Source organism: Eurytemora carolleeae, unplaced genomic scaffold, assembly GCF_000591075.1.
Source record: "Eurytemora carolleeae unplaced genomic scaffold, Eaff_2.0 scaffold227, whole genome shotgun sequence".
NCBI classification, from domain to species: domain Eukaryota; kingdom Metazoa; phylum Arthropoda; class Copepoda; order Calanoida; family Temoridae; genus Eurytemora; species Eurytemora carolleeae.
The window spans coordinates 300,314-317,319 of NW_019396557.1; the positions used below are offsets into that span (position 1 = coordinate 300,314).

At 31.5% G+C, this 17,006-nt stretch overlaps 1 protein-coding gene and 1 long non-coding RNA gene across 2 annotated transcripts; both read left to right on the top strand.

Annotated features, from left to right (window-relative positions):
• Positions 1–8,285: 8,285 nt before the first annotated feature.
• On the top strand, positions 8,286–9,514 carry LOC111705458 (uncharacterized). Its single transcript, XR_002766020.1, has 3 exons — positions 8,286–8,297; positions 9,120–9,185; positions 9,492–9,514. It is a non-coding gene; the product is annotated as an uncharacterized LOC111705458 (long non-coding RNA).
• A 1,538-nt stretch (positions 9,515–11,052) lies between these two features.
• Positions 11,053–16,332, top strand: LOC111705466 (uncharacterized). Its single transcript, XM_023478024.1, has 5 exons — positions 11,053–11,093; positions 11,180–11,236; positions 13,426–13,489; positions 13,981–14,051; positions 15,673–16,332. Exons 2-5 carry the CDS (start codon positions 11,181–11,183, stop codon positions 15,812–15,814), a joined length of 333 nt encoding a protein of 110 aa, XP_023333792.1. The 5' UTR covers positions 11,053–11,093; position 11,180; the 3' UTR covers positions 15,815–16,332.
• Positions 16,333–17,006: the final 674 nt, after the last annotated feature.

The window sequence follows — 17,006 nt, forward strand, 5'->3', positions numbered from 1 at the left end:
CTAATGATGTATCATTTGTCATATTTGGACATAAAACATGGGATTTAGAGGGGGGGGGGTCAAATTGACCCCCCCCGCATATCCTGGTTTTCAAGTACCCCAGCAGAGATAGGGTTAAGCAGCGGAAAATATTTAGTAGCAGAAAAAAATTCAAACCACCGATTCAAATCCTTTAAATCGACGGTTCAAATTTAAACTGGCAGTAGGTACAGTGATAACCAGAAAACTCTGAAATATGAAGACGACTTTCAGACTGAAGATATGACTTTAAATACTCCAATAAGCATGGCATGGAGCAATTATACATTCTAAACAGAACCATTACACAAAATTAGTGGTTTAATAAGTGTCTATTAAAACTATTTGCTTTGTAACACCATCAAATACACTTAAGCTATAAAGTCGTCTTCCTATCTCAGAGTTTTTTGGTTATCACTGTAGTTCAGTGACAAGGCTCAAATTCTTTAAATTCGGTCTCTGGAGATGAAAAAATAAAAGGTTTTGTAAAATCAATCTAAACAATGCAAAAAGAGCAGTTACTGTCCATGCTATGACTTTTCCTTAATTTTCTGTAGAAAAAATAAGAATTTAAATTACTAGACAACGTTGGACCTTCAACTAGTCGGTTCAAATATATTATATAAATTCGGGAAGTAAAATCCGTCATATTTCAAATACTTGTATAAGTTGTGGAATTGCGAGGGCTTCGTCGCTTAATATACAGTGTGTCCCAATAAACATGGCAATTAAATGACGACTTCTACATTGTCTTTATTCCAAGCGCGATTATTGTAGTACCACAGTTAAAACATTTAATACCGAAAACTAATAGTCTTGGGATTTCCAAAATGTGATCTACCATTTTTTCACCTTCAAAATTGACGGAGATATTAGAAATTTGTCCAGATTCCAGTTAATTAAAAATCAACAAAATTGTTCAAATATTTAATATCTCCGTCAATTTTAAAGGTACAACGAAGGTAGACCACATTTTTAAAAACTCATTGGACGTTTAATCTTTTTTTGATGCAGTTCGTGTCATTAGATAATTATCGGAAATCTAAGACGTTGTTCAAGTCGTCTCTCAATTCCCATCTTTATTGGGACACCCCGCATCCTGCATCTGAGAGACCAGTATTTGGGATGGTTTGAGAAAGGAGGTTCAACGTATTCTTGATTCATGTTGAATTGTGTCCGCACTAAGGCTGGCATCAACATGGCCCCCCTGAAGGAGTTCGAGTGAGGATGGAAGGAAGATGTTTGAACTTGTATTTGTGTACATGCTTTTACTATAATTATAGACTTTGGAAAGGGATTTTGTTAGTTTTATAAAAAGTGGCACAATGTGACAATTTTAACTCTTTTTGCAGACTAGAGGTACAGCTCGGTAACGTTACATCGTCTATACGCAACATCCCCCCTTCTGAACTTCTGACCTAATAACTTTCCGACCTACTGCAATATCGGACCTACGCCAGCTGTTTATTCTTGTATCATTTGAGGGTTAGGTTAGGTTAAGGCAATTGCTGGGCCGAGCTGCGGCTAGGACAGGCTAGGGGGCCGGGTGCTGCGACCACAAGTCCATATAGCAGCTGTAAAACCACGTGCTAGTAGGTCTGATGTGTAGTATAGCGGATTTGGCATAGGTCAGAAGTGGAGTATAGCGGATTTGTGTAGGTCGTAAAATACACCACCGTACAGATCTCTGAAGAGGGTCTGAACTCTGAACTGAACCTAATTGCGCCTTTTTTTTTACAAAGGAGAGAGAATACATATTGCTGATATAATAAAAGCAAGCTGTTAAGTGCCCGGCGTTGACCGTGGAATTAAAAAAAAATCGAATATAAAAAATTTGATTTTAAAAAATCGATTTTGAAAAAAGATTTTTTGCCTTTGTTACCCCCAGGGTACACATGAGTTTCCTCAAATGAGCAATTTCGGTCCAAAGTGAATGTTTGCAAAATAAATAAGCTTAAGACAACTCATGCCAAGTAAGGTTTTAACCTGACTTTCACAATAAATAGACCTTGAATTTTTTTAACAGCAAGAGTTAATATTGGAGCGAAGTTTAGGTTTTTCGCCAGATTAACCTTAACCATATACAAACGTTTTTCAGATGCCGATTAAAGTCTAAATAACCTAAACCATACAGACCTTTTTAGACCACAACACAGATTAAAGTCTGAATACCTCAACCACATACAGACGTTTTTCAGATGGCGATTAAAGTCTGATATAATTTTTAGGATGTAAGAGCTCCGCAATGAACAGGTTCGATAAGAAAATACTACAATATACAAAATATAGCTCTACAGGGTGTAAAAGAAAACTCTACAGTGCCTATTAGAAAACTCTACAGGGTGTAAAAGAGATCTCTACAGGGCGGAAAAGAAAACTCTACATAGTGTAAAAGAGAGCTCTACAGAGTGTAAAAGAAAACTCTACAGAGTGTAAAAGAGAGCTCTACATAGTGTAAAAGAGAGCTCTACAGAGCGTAAAAGAAACTCTACAGAGTGTAAAAGAAAGCCCTGCAAGGTGTAAGAAAAACTCTACAGGGTGTAAAAGAGAGCCCTACAGAGTGTAACAGAAAGCTCTACAGGGTGTAAAAGAGAGCTCTATAGAGTGTACAAGAGGTCACTACAGAGCGTAAAAGAAAACTCTACAGGGTGTAAAAGAAAGCTCTACTGAGCGTAAAAGAAAGCTCTGCAAGGTGTAAGAAAAGCTCTACAGGATGTAAAAGAATGCTCTACACAGAGTAAAAGAGAGCTCTGCAGAGCGTAAAGGAAAACTTTACAGGGTGTAAAAAAGATCTTTACAGGGTTTAAAAGAGAGCTCTACAGAGTGTAAAAGAAAGCTCTACAGAGTGTAAAAGAAAGCTCTACAGAGTGTAAAAGAAAGCTCTACAGAGTGTAGAAGAAAGCTCTACAGGATGTAAAAGAAAGCTCTACAGAGTGTAAAACAGAGCTCTACAGGATGTAAAAGAAAGCTCTGCAGGATGTAAGAAAAGCTCTACAGGTGTAAAAAAAGCTCTACAGGGTGTAAAAAAAGCTCTATAGGGTGTAAAAGAAAAAGTGCCACAGGGTGTAAAGAGACTGTTACCATGGAGCAGGAAATAGAAGCACTAGAAGAACTTTCTATATTTAGCGCGTAAGTTGAAAAAAACAAATTTTAATAATGTGTCAGAATCTTTTTTCGATTAAGAGATTTAAATAGTGTGGGAAGCAGAAAACTGGATAAAAAAGACGACATTTAATCAATCTTTTGAGTATTTGATGTTGTTAAAAGCAACATCAAGTTCTTCCAATACTTTAATCTAAATTAAACTTATAAAGTAGAAATGTTCTCTGTTCTCGGCACACATTGCCATGGTCATTGGACTATCTAAAGTCATAAAGTCGTCTTTCTATTCTACAGTTTTCTGGTTCCTTTTGTACCTCTTTCTCCCCCCCCCCTTTCCCCTGTACCAATCACCCTCAATAATTCTGCTTGAAAATATGAAAAAAAATAGTTAAATTATTTAAATATTATTAGTCTGATAATAATTCCTATAAATGGATAATATACTAAATTGAATTGTGTTGATTGAAAACATAAATATGTTACTTGCCTATTTCAATGATATTCATTTAGATTACCTTCGTAACCTAACTTAACCCAAACTTCGAAGAAATCGAAAAAATATAAAATGCTGTATTGACAATTTTTTAATGGTTTTACTCTTGAATCTCAGTAAATGTAAAAAGTTAATAAATTTTCATGAAATATGCGGGAACAGTTTTAAAGAGCTCAATATTCAATTGAAATACTAACTATCTTCAGCCATTATCAATTGGTTTAGAAAATAACATCCTATAAATTCTTTCGATGTCTCCGAAGTGCTGGATTAAACTAACGAATTTTTTGTTCGAAAATGCGAATTCTTAAGGAAATGAGTTTTAACTACAAACTCTGATTTTCTTATCCCTAAATCTTTGCAACCCAATGTCGTAGACCTTATATATTTCAAACTATGGCGTTGGATCAAATAATCTAAGTTTGAAATATCAAAGGTTTACACCGCCAGGTTGCAAAGATATAGGGATCAGACAAATTGAGTTTGTTAAAAGAGGTTAGCTCCTTTATGAGATATCCATAACTTTCTGCTCATAATTTGTTTCAACGCTAACTAAAAGCAGAATCTCATAATTTTAAACAATATGATCGTAATTTCGAACAAGATGATCGTAATTTCGAATAAAATGATCGTAATTTCTAACAAAATGATCGAAAATTATCAAAAATCAGAGATTCAAAAGAAAAATTCTAAAAAGTAATTTCTAAATTATTTCCAAGGTTTCATTTTGAAATTATTATTCCAACGAAACATAAAAGTTGAGAGACGACTTGTTTATCTTTGAAATAATTTACGGCTTTGGTACGTCAACATGGGTAGGGAACATACTGTATTAATGTACTCTCCTGCATATAATTTATATCAAAGTAAATAGATGTAAGGTGGGGGAATATGGGCCGAGCGCTGCGGCTAGGACAGGCTAGGGGGCCGAGCGCTGCGGCCACATGGCCAATTATATCCATGTATAACATATAAGATCCATGTACAAAATTGATAGGGGGGGGGGGGGCCGGGGGGGGGGTCCAAAAATCGTTCTCTAGGAAATTACCTGCATGATTCTTGAAACAACAGTCACAAAATAAAGCTAGTCCTGGCATTTCCGTAATCAATTATCCGCTAATTTTAAATGCCAGGAATAGGGGGGTATTGAGTAGTTTTTGAATCAAGAAGTTTATTTTTCAAATTAACTTTCAGCAAAAAAATGCAAAATCGCTAAAATTTTCTTTCGTAGATTTATAAGCCTTTTTTTGCGAAATTTCGCATTTATTCGCAAAAATAAATTTTGCGAAAGGAAGCGAAAACGATAGAGAATTTTGCGAAAATGTTCTACAAACGAATTGCGAAAAAATTATCTCTCAAATTATAAAATTTTCGCGAATCGATTCCCCATTTTGCTGGAAATTTAGTTCCATCTCATCTCTTAACTGTCAGGGATCTTGTGACCTCATGACACCCTTTTTAATGTCTCAACTTATTGATGTAGGGAAGAAGACGACTGTGGATATTTAACAAAATCTGATGTTGAGACAATTCAAACCTGCTCATATTGGATGGAAGGGGTTGGGTTGGTCAGTACAATTTTATTTTAATATTTCGTAAACATTTTTTTTAAACTATCTAAAATTTCTGCCGGCTTTCTTAGCTAACTAAAGAAACATTTCCTGGATTTTTTGTTTCGGCATTTCTAGTTTTGATGTCGAAATTTCTTTTCATAAATATATGGAAAACATGTTCAGTATTTTTATCTTTAATTTATGAACAAAGAGAATAGATAAGTGTAGGGTGAAATTAAGTCGAAAAAAGTTTAAAACCGCCATTTTGTTTTAATGTTTCCATACTGCACGTGTACTTCATACATTTTGGGCTCTGGAACATCTTTTGTAAAAACAAATGTTCCTAAAAATTATTTAGTTTTTTCTAAATCAATTCTCTGACAACCTGTCATGCATTCCCGAGTTCATTTCAGCATAAGCTTTACTTTACATTACCGAGTTCATTTTAGCATAAACTTTATAAAAAAGAAGAAATTGTAACGGATATGCCCAGCCAGGGACCATACTATATTACTGTTTTTAAAAACTATAATTTTTTGAAAAAGTTCATTTTTTAAAGCGATCGTTTTTCAAAACGATCATTTTAAAAAAACTCGTCGTTTCGTTAACGATCGTTAACGAAGACCCTTTGTTAACGATCGCTAACGACGACCCTTCATTAACAATAGTTAACATAGTTGTCAATAAATTTTCTTAAAAAAACAATCGTATAAAAAAAGGTCGCAAATCGTTTTATAAAAACGATCGTTATTCGTTTTCTAAAAGATCAAAACGAAACGATCGTTTTTTAAAACGATTGAAAAATGATACAACAAACGAGCGTTTTACGATCGTTTTCAAAAACGATAAACAATCCTATGTGCAGTGTATACAGACCCATTTCAACTTCAAAAGTTAAATGTTAACAGCTAAACTCCAATGGCCCCAAAAAAATCCGCAAAACTTTTTTCTCTCTCAAAATCAAAAGTTGAGAAAAACAAAAATGTGAATACTTCTTATTTCTATTAAATTCAGAAATTTTGTGAATATTGAATGACAGAATCACAGAAAATTCGCAAAATTGTTATGTGATAATTTGCAATTTTTTAGTTTTTAACCATAGAGTACAAAAAAAATAAAAAAATATTGAAAAATACCATACAGAATAGTTGCACAAAAAAGGTACAATTTTGCATCAGACGCGTTCATCACACTTTTTTTTGACTCACCCTGTAAATAATAAATAATATTTTTAGATGTTTATCGGAGCTATTGGTATGATGGGTAACATTATCTCCGTGGCTGTGTTTCTAAGGTTAGATAATAAATATATGCAGATTGCAGACCATTTAGAAGGCAGGCTGGGACAGTACACCAACGGGAAACTTTATGTACAACAATTTTGAGGATTTACTTATTTATTGTGGATCAAATGCCGCGTAGTAGATGAAAAATGACTTTAAATTGTCGTCTTCTATTCAGACAACAGATGGCGAGCTCATTCAACTCCCTGCTGATTGTGCTGACGGTGTTCGACATGGTATTCATCTTCTTCACCGTCGTGGACTACAGTCTTGCCAGAGGTATAACACTGCATCTACGCCTGGCTCTGAGGCTGTTTTGTATGTCCACATAATAATTTGAAAAAGGTTACAATACAAGCCAAGTTTTTAACAGAATTAACCTTAATCCGCTTTATTTATCCGGTCAAAATTTATAAAGATATTCATAATTTTCTATTTAATTTTTTCCTCCCATACAGTTTCTCTTGTGAATTTATGCAGCAGAGACACTGAAGGACATTGACATATTTAAACTCCTTTTACAAGAACTATTCTTTCATTCCGATAAAGTTTAAAGGGTTCCTAAAAATAACTTTAAATTGGATAAACATGTATTCACTTTTCCCAATCAACACAAAACACTTCCTCATAAACTGAACGGCTATGTAAGGCATATCAAAATTGTTTTTGTACATGTATGCGCATTAAAAATACGGGATCAGTAACGTTTCGTATATACGCATTATAAATACGGGATCAGTAACGTTTCATATATACGCATTATAAATACGGGATCAGTAACGTTTCGTATATACGCATTATAAATACGGGATCAGTATCGTTTCTTATATACTCATTATAAATACGGGATCAGTAACATTTCACATATAAGCATTATAAATACAGGATCAGTAACGTTTCGTATATATGCATTATAAATAAGGGATCAGTAACGTTTCATATATATGCATTATTAATAGAGGATCAATAACATTTCACATATAAGTATTATAAATACAGGATCAGTAAGGCTTCGTATATATGCATTATAAATACGGGATCAGTAACATTTCATATATACGCATTATAAATACGAAATCAGTAACGTTTTGTATATATGCATTATAAATACGGGATCAGTAACGTTTTGTATATACGCATTATAAATACGGGATCAGTAACATTTCGTATATACGCATTATAAATACTGGAGCAGTAACATTTCGTATATAAGCATTATAAATACAGGATCAGTAACGTTTCGTATATACGCATTATAAATAAGGGATCAGTAACGTTTCGTTTATTATATACGCATTATAAATACGCGATCAGCAACGTTTTGAACGGCACATTTTCGTAAAGTAACATTTCGTATAGTACAGTTTGTAAAGGTAGCATTTCATATAGATAACATTTTGCATAGGCCAGGTAACATTTTGTATAGGTAATATTTTGTATAGATAACATTTCGTATTGGTAACCTTTCGAATAGATAACCTTCTGTATGGGTAACATTCTGTATTGGTAACACTTTGTATAGATAACATTCTGTTAAGTTAACATTTCATATAGATAACATTCTGTATAGGTAAAATTTCATATAGATAACATTCTGTATCTAGGTAACATTTTGTATAGATAACATTCTGTATAGGTAACATTTCGTATAGATATGTCTTAAAGAAGAACATGGAAAAAAAATTTTAAAAAGTTTTTACTTACGGGAAAACACAACTTAAATTTTTTTAAATATTTTAGTCTTTGCTGCTGTACCTTCCTTACTGTGCTCATAGCTTGGGAGAGATTTAGAGCTGTTTGTTATCCGACACACTTCAGGAGTACAAACTCATCATCATCCAACTCTAGGTATATACTCATCCAACTCTAGTTAAACTCATCCAACTCTAGGTATAGCCATCCAACTCTAGGTATATACTCATCCAACTCTAGGTATATACTCATCCAACTCTAGTTAAACTCATCCAACTCTAGGTATAGCCATCCAACTCTACGTATATACTCATCCAACTCTAGGTATATCTTCATCCAACTCTAGTTAAACTCATCCAACTCTAGGTATATACTCATCCAACTCTAGGTAAATACTCATCCAACTCTAGGTATATACTAATCCAACTCTAGGTATATACTCATCCAACTCTAGGTATAGCCATCCAACTCTAGGTATATATTCATCCAACTCTAGTTAAACTCATCCAACTCTCGGTGTATACTCATCCAACTCTAGGTATCTATTCATCCAACTCTAGGTATAGCCATCCAACTCTAGGTATAGCCATCCAACTCTAGGTGTATTCTCATCCAACTCTAGGTATATATTCATCCAACTCTAGGTATACACTCATCCAATTCTAGTTAAACTCATCCAACTCATAATTCAAAAAAACATACGTTTACAAGATGTTAAATATTAAGCTAAGATATGAATATTAATATTATACCAAGGTGCCCAAATAAAACCGAAAATTGATTTTTTAGTTTTTAAGTTTGGGATGTATTAGATTAAGCATGTACAAAAATCTCATCAAAATTATATTATTTTTTTGTAAGAATAGCAAAGAGGTTTATTGCACTTTGTAAAGTAGGAGTAAACTAGCATTTCTGACAAACTTTAGGTATAAACTTGTTTTTTTTCTTTGCCAAATCATAAATAATTGCCATTTATAGATTATATGTAAAGCAGAAGACTTAGTTTAAGTTAACCTAGGAATCTTCTCATAATATGTGCTTCAGGTCGTCTTTGCAGTCTCATTAATTGAGGGTTATTGTTTGTCAATGCTTGTTTTTGTTTGTTTTTATTTGTGTTTGTTTGTTTTTGTTTTAATGGGTTGTTATTGTTTGTTATTGTTCATTATTGTTTTTGATTACTTGTTATTGTTTGTTATTATTGGTATTGGCTGTTATTATTGTCATTGTTTGCTATAGTTTGAAATTGTTTGTTATTTTTTGTTTTTGATTGTTATGGTTTGTTTTTGTTTGCTATGGTTTGTCATTTTTTTATGGTTTGTTATTGTTTGTTATTGTTTGTTAATGTTGTAGGTGGGTAGGGCATACAGTTGGTGTTGTGGTTCTAAGCCTTCTTCTAAACCTACCCAAGTTTTGGGAAGCGGAACTCTATTTTTTTTTTGCATAAAAACCAAGCAAAACACTTAGGAGGTATAAGCTTTAGAGATTCGATTTAAACTATAAAAATCAATTTTCTGTTATTCTCAGGCCCGGAGCAAGGAAAGGAAAAATAATACAGCAATATTTTTGGGGAATTACCAAATTGATAATAAAGAACAGTATGTGACAACAGAAAAATAAACCAATTATAAATGACGTCACAAGTGTCAAATATAACAAGGAAAACAAAACTTTCTCACATTAGTTGACATGTTTTCCAAGATTAAACAATCAAGTGTAAAAACAGAAAATAAATTACACATTAAAATGCACTTATTTTACTGTGAGATAAACACTTTATTCTAAAATTATCATTATTATTAACAATTTTGTCGGACACAAAAACTAAATTAACACTTATGACGTCAGAATACAGCTATACTGAGAGTGTACAAATTCTACGTTGCCATCTATTGTACTAGAATCTATTTGGGAATTACTAATTTGAAATACTGAACTGAACATATCCACAAAGAATACTTCTTCGCAGTCGGCTTTAGGAATATTGTTAACCATTAATTATAAAACCTCTATAAAATGTCGTCTTCAACTTGAATCTCCTGTCGGAGACAGCCAAACCAAATTTTCAGCCCGCAAATTCCATTGTCCTCCTCCGACGGAGCTTAAAATATTTTCGTTGTTGTGAAATCATTAAAGTTAAGCAAAATATTTTCATAAGAAGCATAAGTGAATTTCGTTAAATATTCAACTGTAATTTTTCAGAAGTTAAAAAAAACGTATTTCAATACTGATCAACAAATAAGTCACCCCCGACCATAATCAAATAATTCGTAAGATTTTTTCTACTATTAACATTTATTATAACATTGTACAAGTAACCATGATCTATAATCTATGTTATTTTTTTAGGAAATAAAGATTTTGTTATCGAATTTCTGAGACGGGGTTACTCTGTTGTGTGTGTATTGTTCGGCCATCGGGGAAAGAATTGTCTGGGGATAATAAACATCCCCCACCAGAATCCTTACCGGCCTACTATTCTGATTTGTCTAGCGTGTTGCTGTTATCCGTCAACAAATATGTTTTTTGTAAATCTGTTTTTATTTATTTGCCTATTTGTTATTTATTATCCGGCCGAATAAGCCTTAAGTATTTATGAACTAAACTATAAATTTTCTAATGCTAAAACACGACTCTCAAATTTCAATTAGGAACAAATCTTAAAAGATGGTTAGGATGAACTGTACAAAATATATAGATATTTGATAATACTATTGTCTCTCCATTGAAGGGAGTGTTCGTGAAGAATTTAAGGGGGTATAGGTTGTTGTCGAATTGAATTCGAAATCTGTTGCGTTTATAAGAAGAAAATTGTTAAAAATCACGGATCCGCCTATCCCCCCTTACATTTTTCGTGAACGCTCCCTTAAAACACGTTTATGTAATGTATTTATTAATTTATTTTTGTAGATTTGTCACAAATTCGACGGAAATAGAATACGAAGTTCATATCAGGTAGATTTTTTAAAGGAATTAAGTATTTGCCACAAACTCAAATTTTACTATCCCATACATTGCAACTTATATATTTTATTCTACAGAATGTCAGATCTAAGGAATAATCCGGCTTACATCAAGTACTACACATTCTGGACCAGGTCTGTAAATATGTATGTCTCTAAATTCCATTTTTAAATAAAAAACTATGTAAAAAAGTGTGACAAAGGAAGAATTTAAGTAATAAGTATCTCATGTTCAATGCATGGATTATTTTAAATCAAGACTGAGTCTTATTCCATACTTTAATGGGTATCACGTAGCAACCTTTTAGCGTGTTTTTAATGTGTAGCATTTTTATCCCTAAAAAGGATAAGAAAATAAAAGTATTTCTGGGACTGAAATCCCCGAAATGGTATTATGAAATACACAAGTCAGTGAATCATATCATATCATATCATATCATATCATATCATATCATGTCATATAAAAAACTAAAAGGCTATACTTTTTAAACACTTCCACATAATAAGATGCTATTGTAAAACCGTAGGTGGGAGTCGGCAATAACTTGTTAGGTTGGCTGGTTGGTCATTTGGTTGATTGGTCGGTTGGTGGGTTGGTCAGTTGGTGGGTTGGTCGGTTGGTTGGTTGTTCGATAGGTTCTTTGATCAATAGGTTCGTTGGTCGGGCTCCTCAACTCGGACACAGTAGTCTCCAATAATCAGTAAATAGATATATTTCAAACCTGTAATAAAATACAGGTATAATGCAATATAAAAATTACAATTTATTAATTTAGTCAAATATTTTAAATACATCTTACTAGTTTTTCGTGACGGAGTGAAAGGAGTGATAAGGGTTTGAGGGTTTGATGGAATAGTTTAAACATTTGTAAATACTTCTAAAAGCATAAACCCTGTGAAATTAACTATTGATTGCAAAGTTATTTATGGATTTGATCTTTCACTGAGCAAAACGTTTAAGTGTTTGTTTGTTCTTTGTCAATGAGTATAGATAATTTGAACAGAGAATTGCATTGGTTTGGTTTTTCTCTGTGGGAGGTTTTTGGTAAAGACGACTTACGGGGGGGATATACAGAAACGATACTACATAAACAGAGAGACCCATAAAACTCTTGGACTAGGAAGACGACATTTAAGCAACTATATGTTTATCTGATAAGCAAATCAACTTATTTTCTTTTTTCTTTTCATTAATCTAAAGAAATTCATAACTTTAGACCAACAGTCGTCTTCTATGCCACGTATAAAAAGATACTATTTAAAAGACATGCAAATAAAAAAATCTGTTCAAAACTGTTCATATACAGTGAATCCCAGATATATGAATACATAGCAAGAGTTTTTTATAATGTCGTATTACATATTTAAGATCAAATGCCGCGAAAAATGAGTTTAATATTAACATATCAATTGCATTTATTTTTCAGGGCTACTCATTTACCTTGAATTAAAAATAAAAAGAAGTTTCTTTAGAATTATCAAAAAACTTATGACGGTCTATGTATTCATATATCTGGGATTCACTGTATACAGTGAAACCCTTAATAACGAATACATCAGAAGAATTTATCAAATGTCGCCTTGACAATTTTTCAATGAGTTTTATACTATATTACGTAAATTTCAGTATTTGCGAAAATAAATAAATAGACATGAATATGCGGGAACAGTTTTAAAGAGTTCCATATAATCATTAAATTAAAAAACTAAATATCTGCAACATTCCATTATCAGAAAATGAAGAATACGACATTTGATGAATTTTTTCGATGTATTCGTTATTAAGGGTTTCACTGTATATAATATGCCAGCTTGGGAAGGGGAACCAAGCTTTGCCTGGAAATAAATCTTTCTCTATAAAACGTCTACCTTTGTTATAAAAATTTGGAGCCAATCGGTCCTGGGATACCTGAGTTATGATCGGACAATACAAACAGACAAATAGAAATTACAACTTTGTACTTCATATTATATAGATATTAAAACGATACTTTTGTTTATATAAACTCTATTAAAATGTAACTTTATATTAACGCGATTATATAAAAAGTAATTACTTTATATAAACGCTTTCACATAAAACTCTACTTTATATAAACGCTATTTTATAAAATGTTTCTTTATAATAACCAGGTACTGTATTTATTGAATTTAAACTGCTTTCCGCGCCGGTTCAGATTTCAATCCCCGATTCAAATCCTTCCCTAATCTAAACTTTGAAACAGTGGTTCAAATTTGAACCGGCAGTATTAAGATCAGCGATGCAGCTCAAATCTGTTAAACTCGGTCCCTGCTTTTATAAAAACTCACAAATATTTGTAAAGGGTTTTACTGACGGGTGCTTTACCAATCTGCACTCTAATATACCTCAACATCAGAATTTACAGGGTAAATATTTTACAAGAATTTACAGGGTAAATGTTTTACAAGAATTTATAAGCTAAATATTTTACAAGAATTTACAGGGTAAATATTTTACAAGAATTTGTAAGCTAAATATTTTACAAGAATTTACAGGGTAAATATTTACAAGAATTTACAGGGTAAAAATTTTACAAGAATTTACAGGGTAAATATTTTACAAGAATTTACAGGGTAAATATTTTACAAGAATTAAAAGGGTAAATATTTTGAAAGAATTTGCAGGGTAAATATTTTAAAAGAATTTGCAGGGTAAATATTTTACAAGAATTTACAGGGTAAATATTTTACAAGATTTTAAAGGGTAAATATTTTTCAAGAATTTACAGGGTAAATATTTTTCAAGAATTTTCAGGGGATTTTTTAAAAGAATTTACAGGGTTAAAATTTTTATAAAATATTCTGGAATTTTGTATTTTTAAAAATGACATTTTTAAAATGATTAATATTTGTTGTAGGGAATCTTACAATCCAGAGAACGACTGGTTAACAGGAATCCTCCCAGGGAAACAGAGCTTACTCATAATAGGTATTTATTTATTCATTTATTCATTTATTCATTTATTCATTTATTCATTTTTTCATTTATTCATTTATTAATTTAATCATTTATTAATTCATTAATTTATTCATTTATTCATTAATTTATTCATTTATTCATTAATGCATTTATTTATTTATTAATTTATTCATTTATTAATTTATTCATGTGTTCATTTTTTCATTTATGCATTTATTTATTTATTAATTTATTCATTTATTCATTTATTCATTTATTCATTGATTCATTTATTCACGAATTCATTTATTCACATATCCATTTATTCAGTTATTTATTTATTCATTTATTTATCTTTTCGTTTATTCATAATTATTTATCTATTCATTTATTTAAATATTCATCTACTTATAATTATTTATTTATTCATTCATTTATTCATTAATTCATTTATTTATTCATTTATTCATTCATTTATTCATTTATTCATTTATTCATTTATTCATTTATTCATTTATTCATTTATTCATTTATTCATTTATTCATCCTTTCATTTATTCATTTATTCATTTATTCATCCTTTCATTTATTCATTTATTCATTTATTCATTTATTCATCCTTTTATTTATTAATTTATTCATTTATTAATTTATTCATGTGTTCATTTTTTCATTTATGCATTTATTTATTTATTAATTTATTCATTTATTCATTTATTCATTTATTCATTGATTCATTTATTCACGAATTCATTTATTCACATATCCATTTATTCAGTTATTTATTTATTCATTTATTTATCTTTTCGTTTATTCATAATTATTTATCTATTCATTTATTTAAATATTCATCTACTTATAATTATTTATTTATTCATTCATTTATTCATTAATTCATTTATTTATTCATTTATTCATTTATTTATTCATTTATTCATTTATTTATCCATTTATTCATTTTTTATTCATTTATTCATTTATTTATTCATTCTTTCGTTTATTCATTTATTCATTCATTCATTTATTCATTTATTAATTTATTCGATGTGTTTTGTGCAGGAAATTACATGTATGGCATGTTATGTACAGGAAAGCACATGTACAGTGTTTAATGAACTAGAAAGCACATGTACGGCATGTTGCGTACAGAAAAGCACGTGTACTGTATGTAATGTATAGAAAATCACGTGTACGGTATGTTATGTACAGAAAAGCACATGTATGGTAAGTATTTACAGAAATGCACGTGTACGGTATGTGATGTACAGAAAAGCATGTCTGCAGCATGCCATGTACAGGAAAGAACGTTTATGGTATGTTATGTACAGGAAAGCATGTGTACGGTATTTTATATACAGGAATGCACATTGCGCACGTACAAGATATGTTTTATTTAGGAAAGAATTTTTACGGTATGATATGAACAGGAAAGCATGTGTACGGTATGTTATATAAAGTAGAGGAAAGCATTTGTATGTTACGTTATGTACAGGAAACCACGTGAACTATATTATATTTACAGGAAACCACTTGTAAGGTATGTTATGTACAGAAAGAACATGTACGGTATGTTATGTTATGTACAAGAAATAACGTGTACGGCATGTTATGTTATGTACAGGAAAGAATGTGTACGGTATGTTATGTACAGGAAAGCACGTGTACGGTATGAGCTAAACCTAGCTCTGGTTCTGATCTTGCTAGTCTGTATAATGGTGATCTGTAACCTTCCCCGACTACTCCTAAACTTCTTGGAATACTTCCAGTTAGACAATATACTCAGGTACGTCTGAACTTCTTGGAATACTTCCAGCTTAACAATATACTCAGGTATTTTTCAACTTCTTGGAATACTTCAAGCTTAACAATATACTTAGGTATTTTTCAACTTCTTGGAATACTTCCAGCTTAACAATATACTCAGGTACTTTTCAACTTCTTGGAATATTTCCAGATTAACAATATACTCAGGTATTTTTCAACTTCTTGGAATACTTCCAGCTTAACAATATACTCAGGTACTTTTCAACCTCTTGGAATACTTCCAGCTTAACAATATACTCAGGTACTTTTCAACTTCTTGGAATACTTCCAGCTTAACAATATACTCAGGTACTTTTTAACTTCTTGGAATACTTCCAGCTTAACAATATACTCAGGTACTTTTCAACTTCTTGGAATACTTCCAGCTTATCAATATACTCAGGTACTTTTCAACTTCTTGGAATACTTCCAGCTTATCAATATACTCAGGTACTTTTCAACTTCTTGGAATATTTCCAGATTAACAATATACTCAGGTATTTTTCAACTTCTTGGAATACTTCCAGCTTATCAATATACTCAGGTACTTTTTGACAACCTATCTTATATGATTTTCAAAAAATATGTTTTTTTTGACATAATCATAATTTGTTGTATAGTGTTGGTCGTAATCGTTTCTTCACTTTTATTTTGTCAGCACCAATTCCACCAATATGGCAATATTGCTAATTTTTCGACCCCTCTGGCAAGTTGCAAAACGAAATGAGTTTTTGCCACAAACTTTAATTTTTTATTTCCTAAATCTTTGCGACACGATGTCAGACTATAAAGCCTGTTAGATCAAATACTCTAAGTTTGAAATATCAAAGGTTTACATCATCAGGTTAAGCAAAGATAAAGAAAAATTAAGTTTTTGCAAAAACTCAGTTCCTTTGTCAGTTCATACTTCATATTCATTTTTGGACAGCAACGTATCCCCTTTGCAGTTTAATTTGGGACATTATACTCATTACTCAGTAAAAGACCAGAGCTGAAAACTTTAGAATGGTGGATATCAGGATTAAGGGTTAAACCACTCTTTTTCTTAATATCCAGTTTAAATATTGCTTGTTCTCCACATGAATTTAAACTCCAGAGAAGCAACTTTATCTTCAAATTGGATATTTCATTCTAAAGTTTTCAGCTCAGGGCAGACAAAATTTGTTGTTTAAAGGGTTCTGG

What these genes read in the sequence shown, in the direction of transcription:
- LOC111705466 (XM_023478024.1), top strand. Translation starts at nt 11,181, where the DNA reads ATGTCAGATCTAAGGAATAATCCGGCTTACATCAAGTACTACACATTC. An exon ending in TCAACATCAGAATTTACAGG is followed by an intron (nt 13,490 to 13,980) that starts GTAAATATTTTA and finishes TATTTGTTGTAG; the next exon opens with GGAATCTTACAATCCAGAGA. An exon ending in ACAGAGCTTACTCATAATAG is followed by an intron (nt 14,052 to 15,672) that starts GTATTTATTTAT and finishes TGTTATGTACAG; the next exon opens with GAAAGCACGTGTACGGTATG.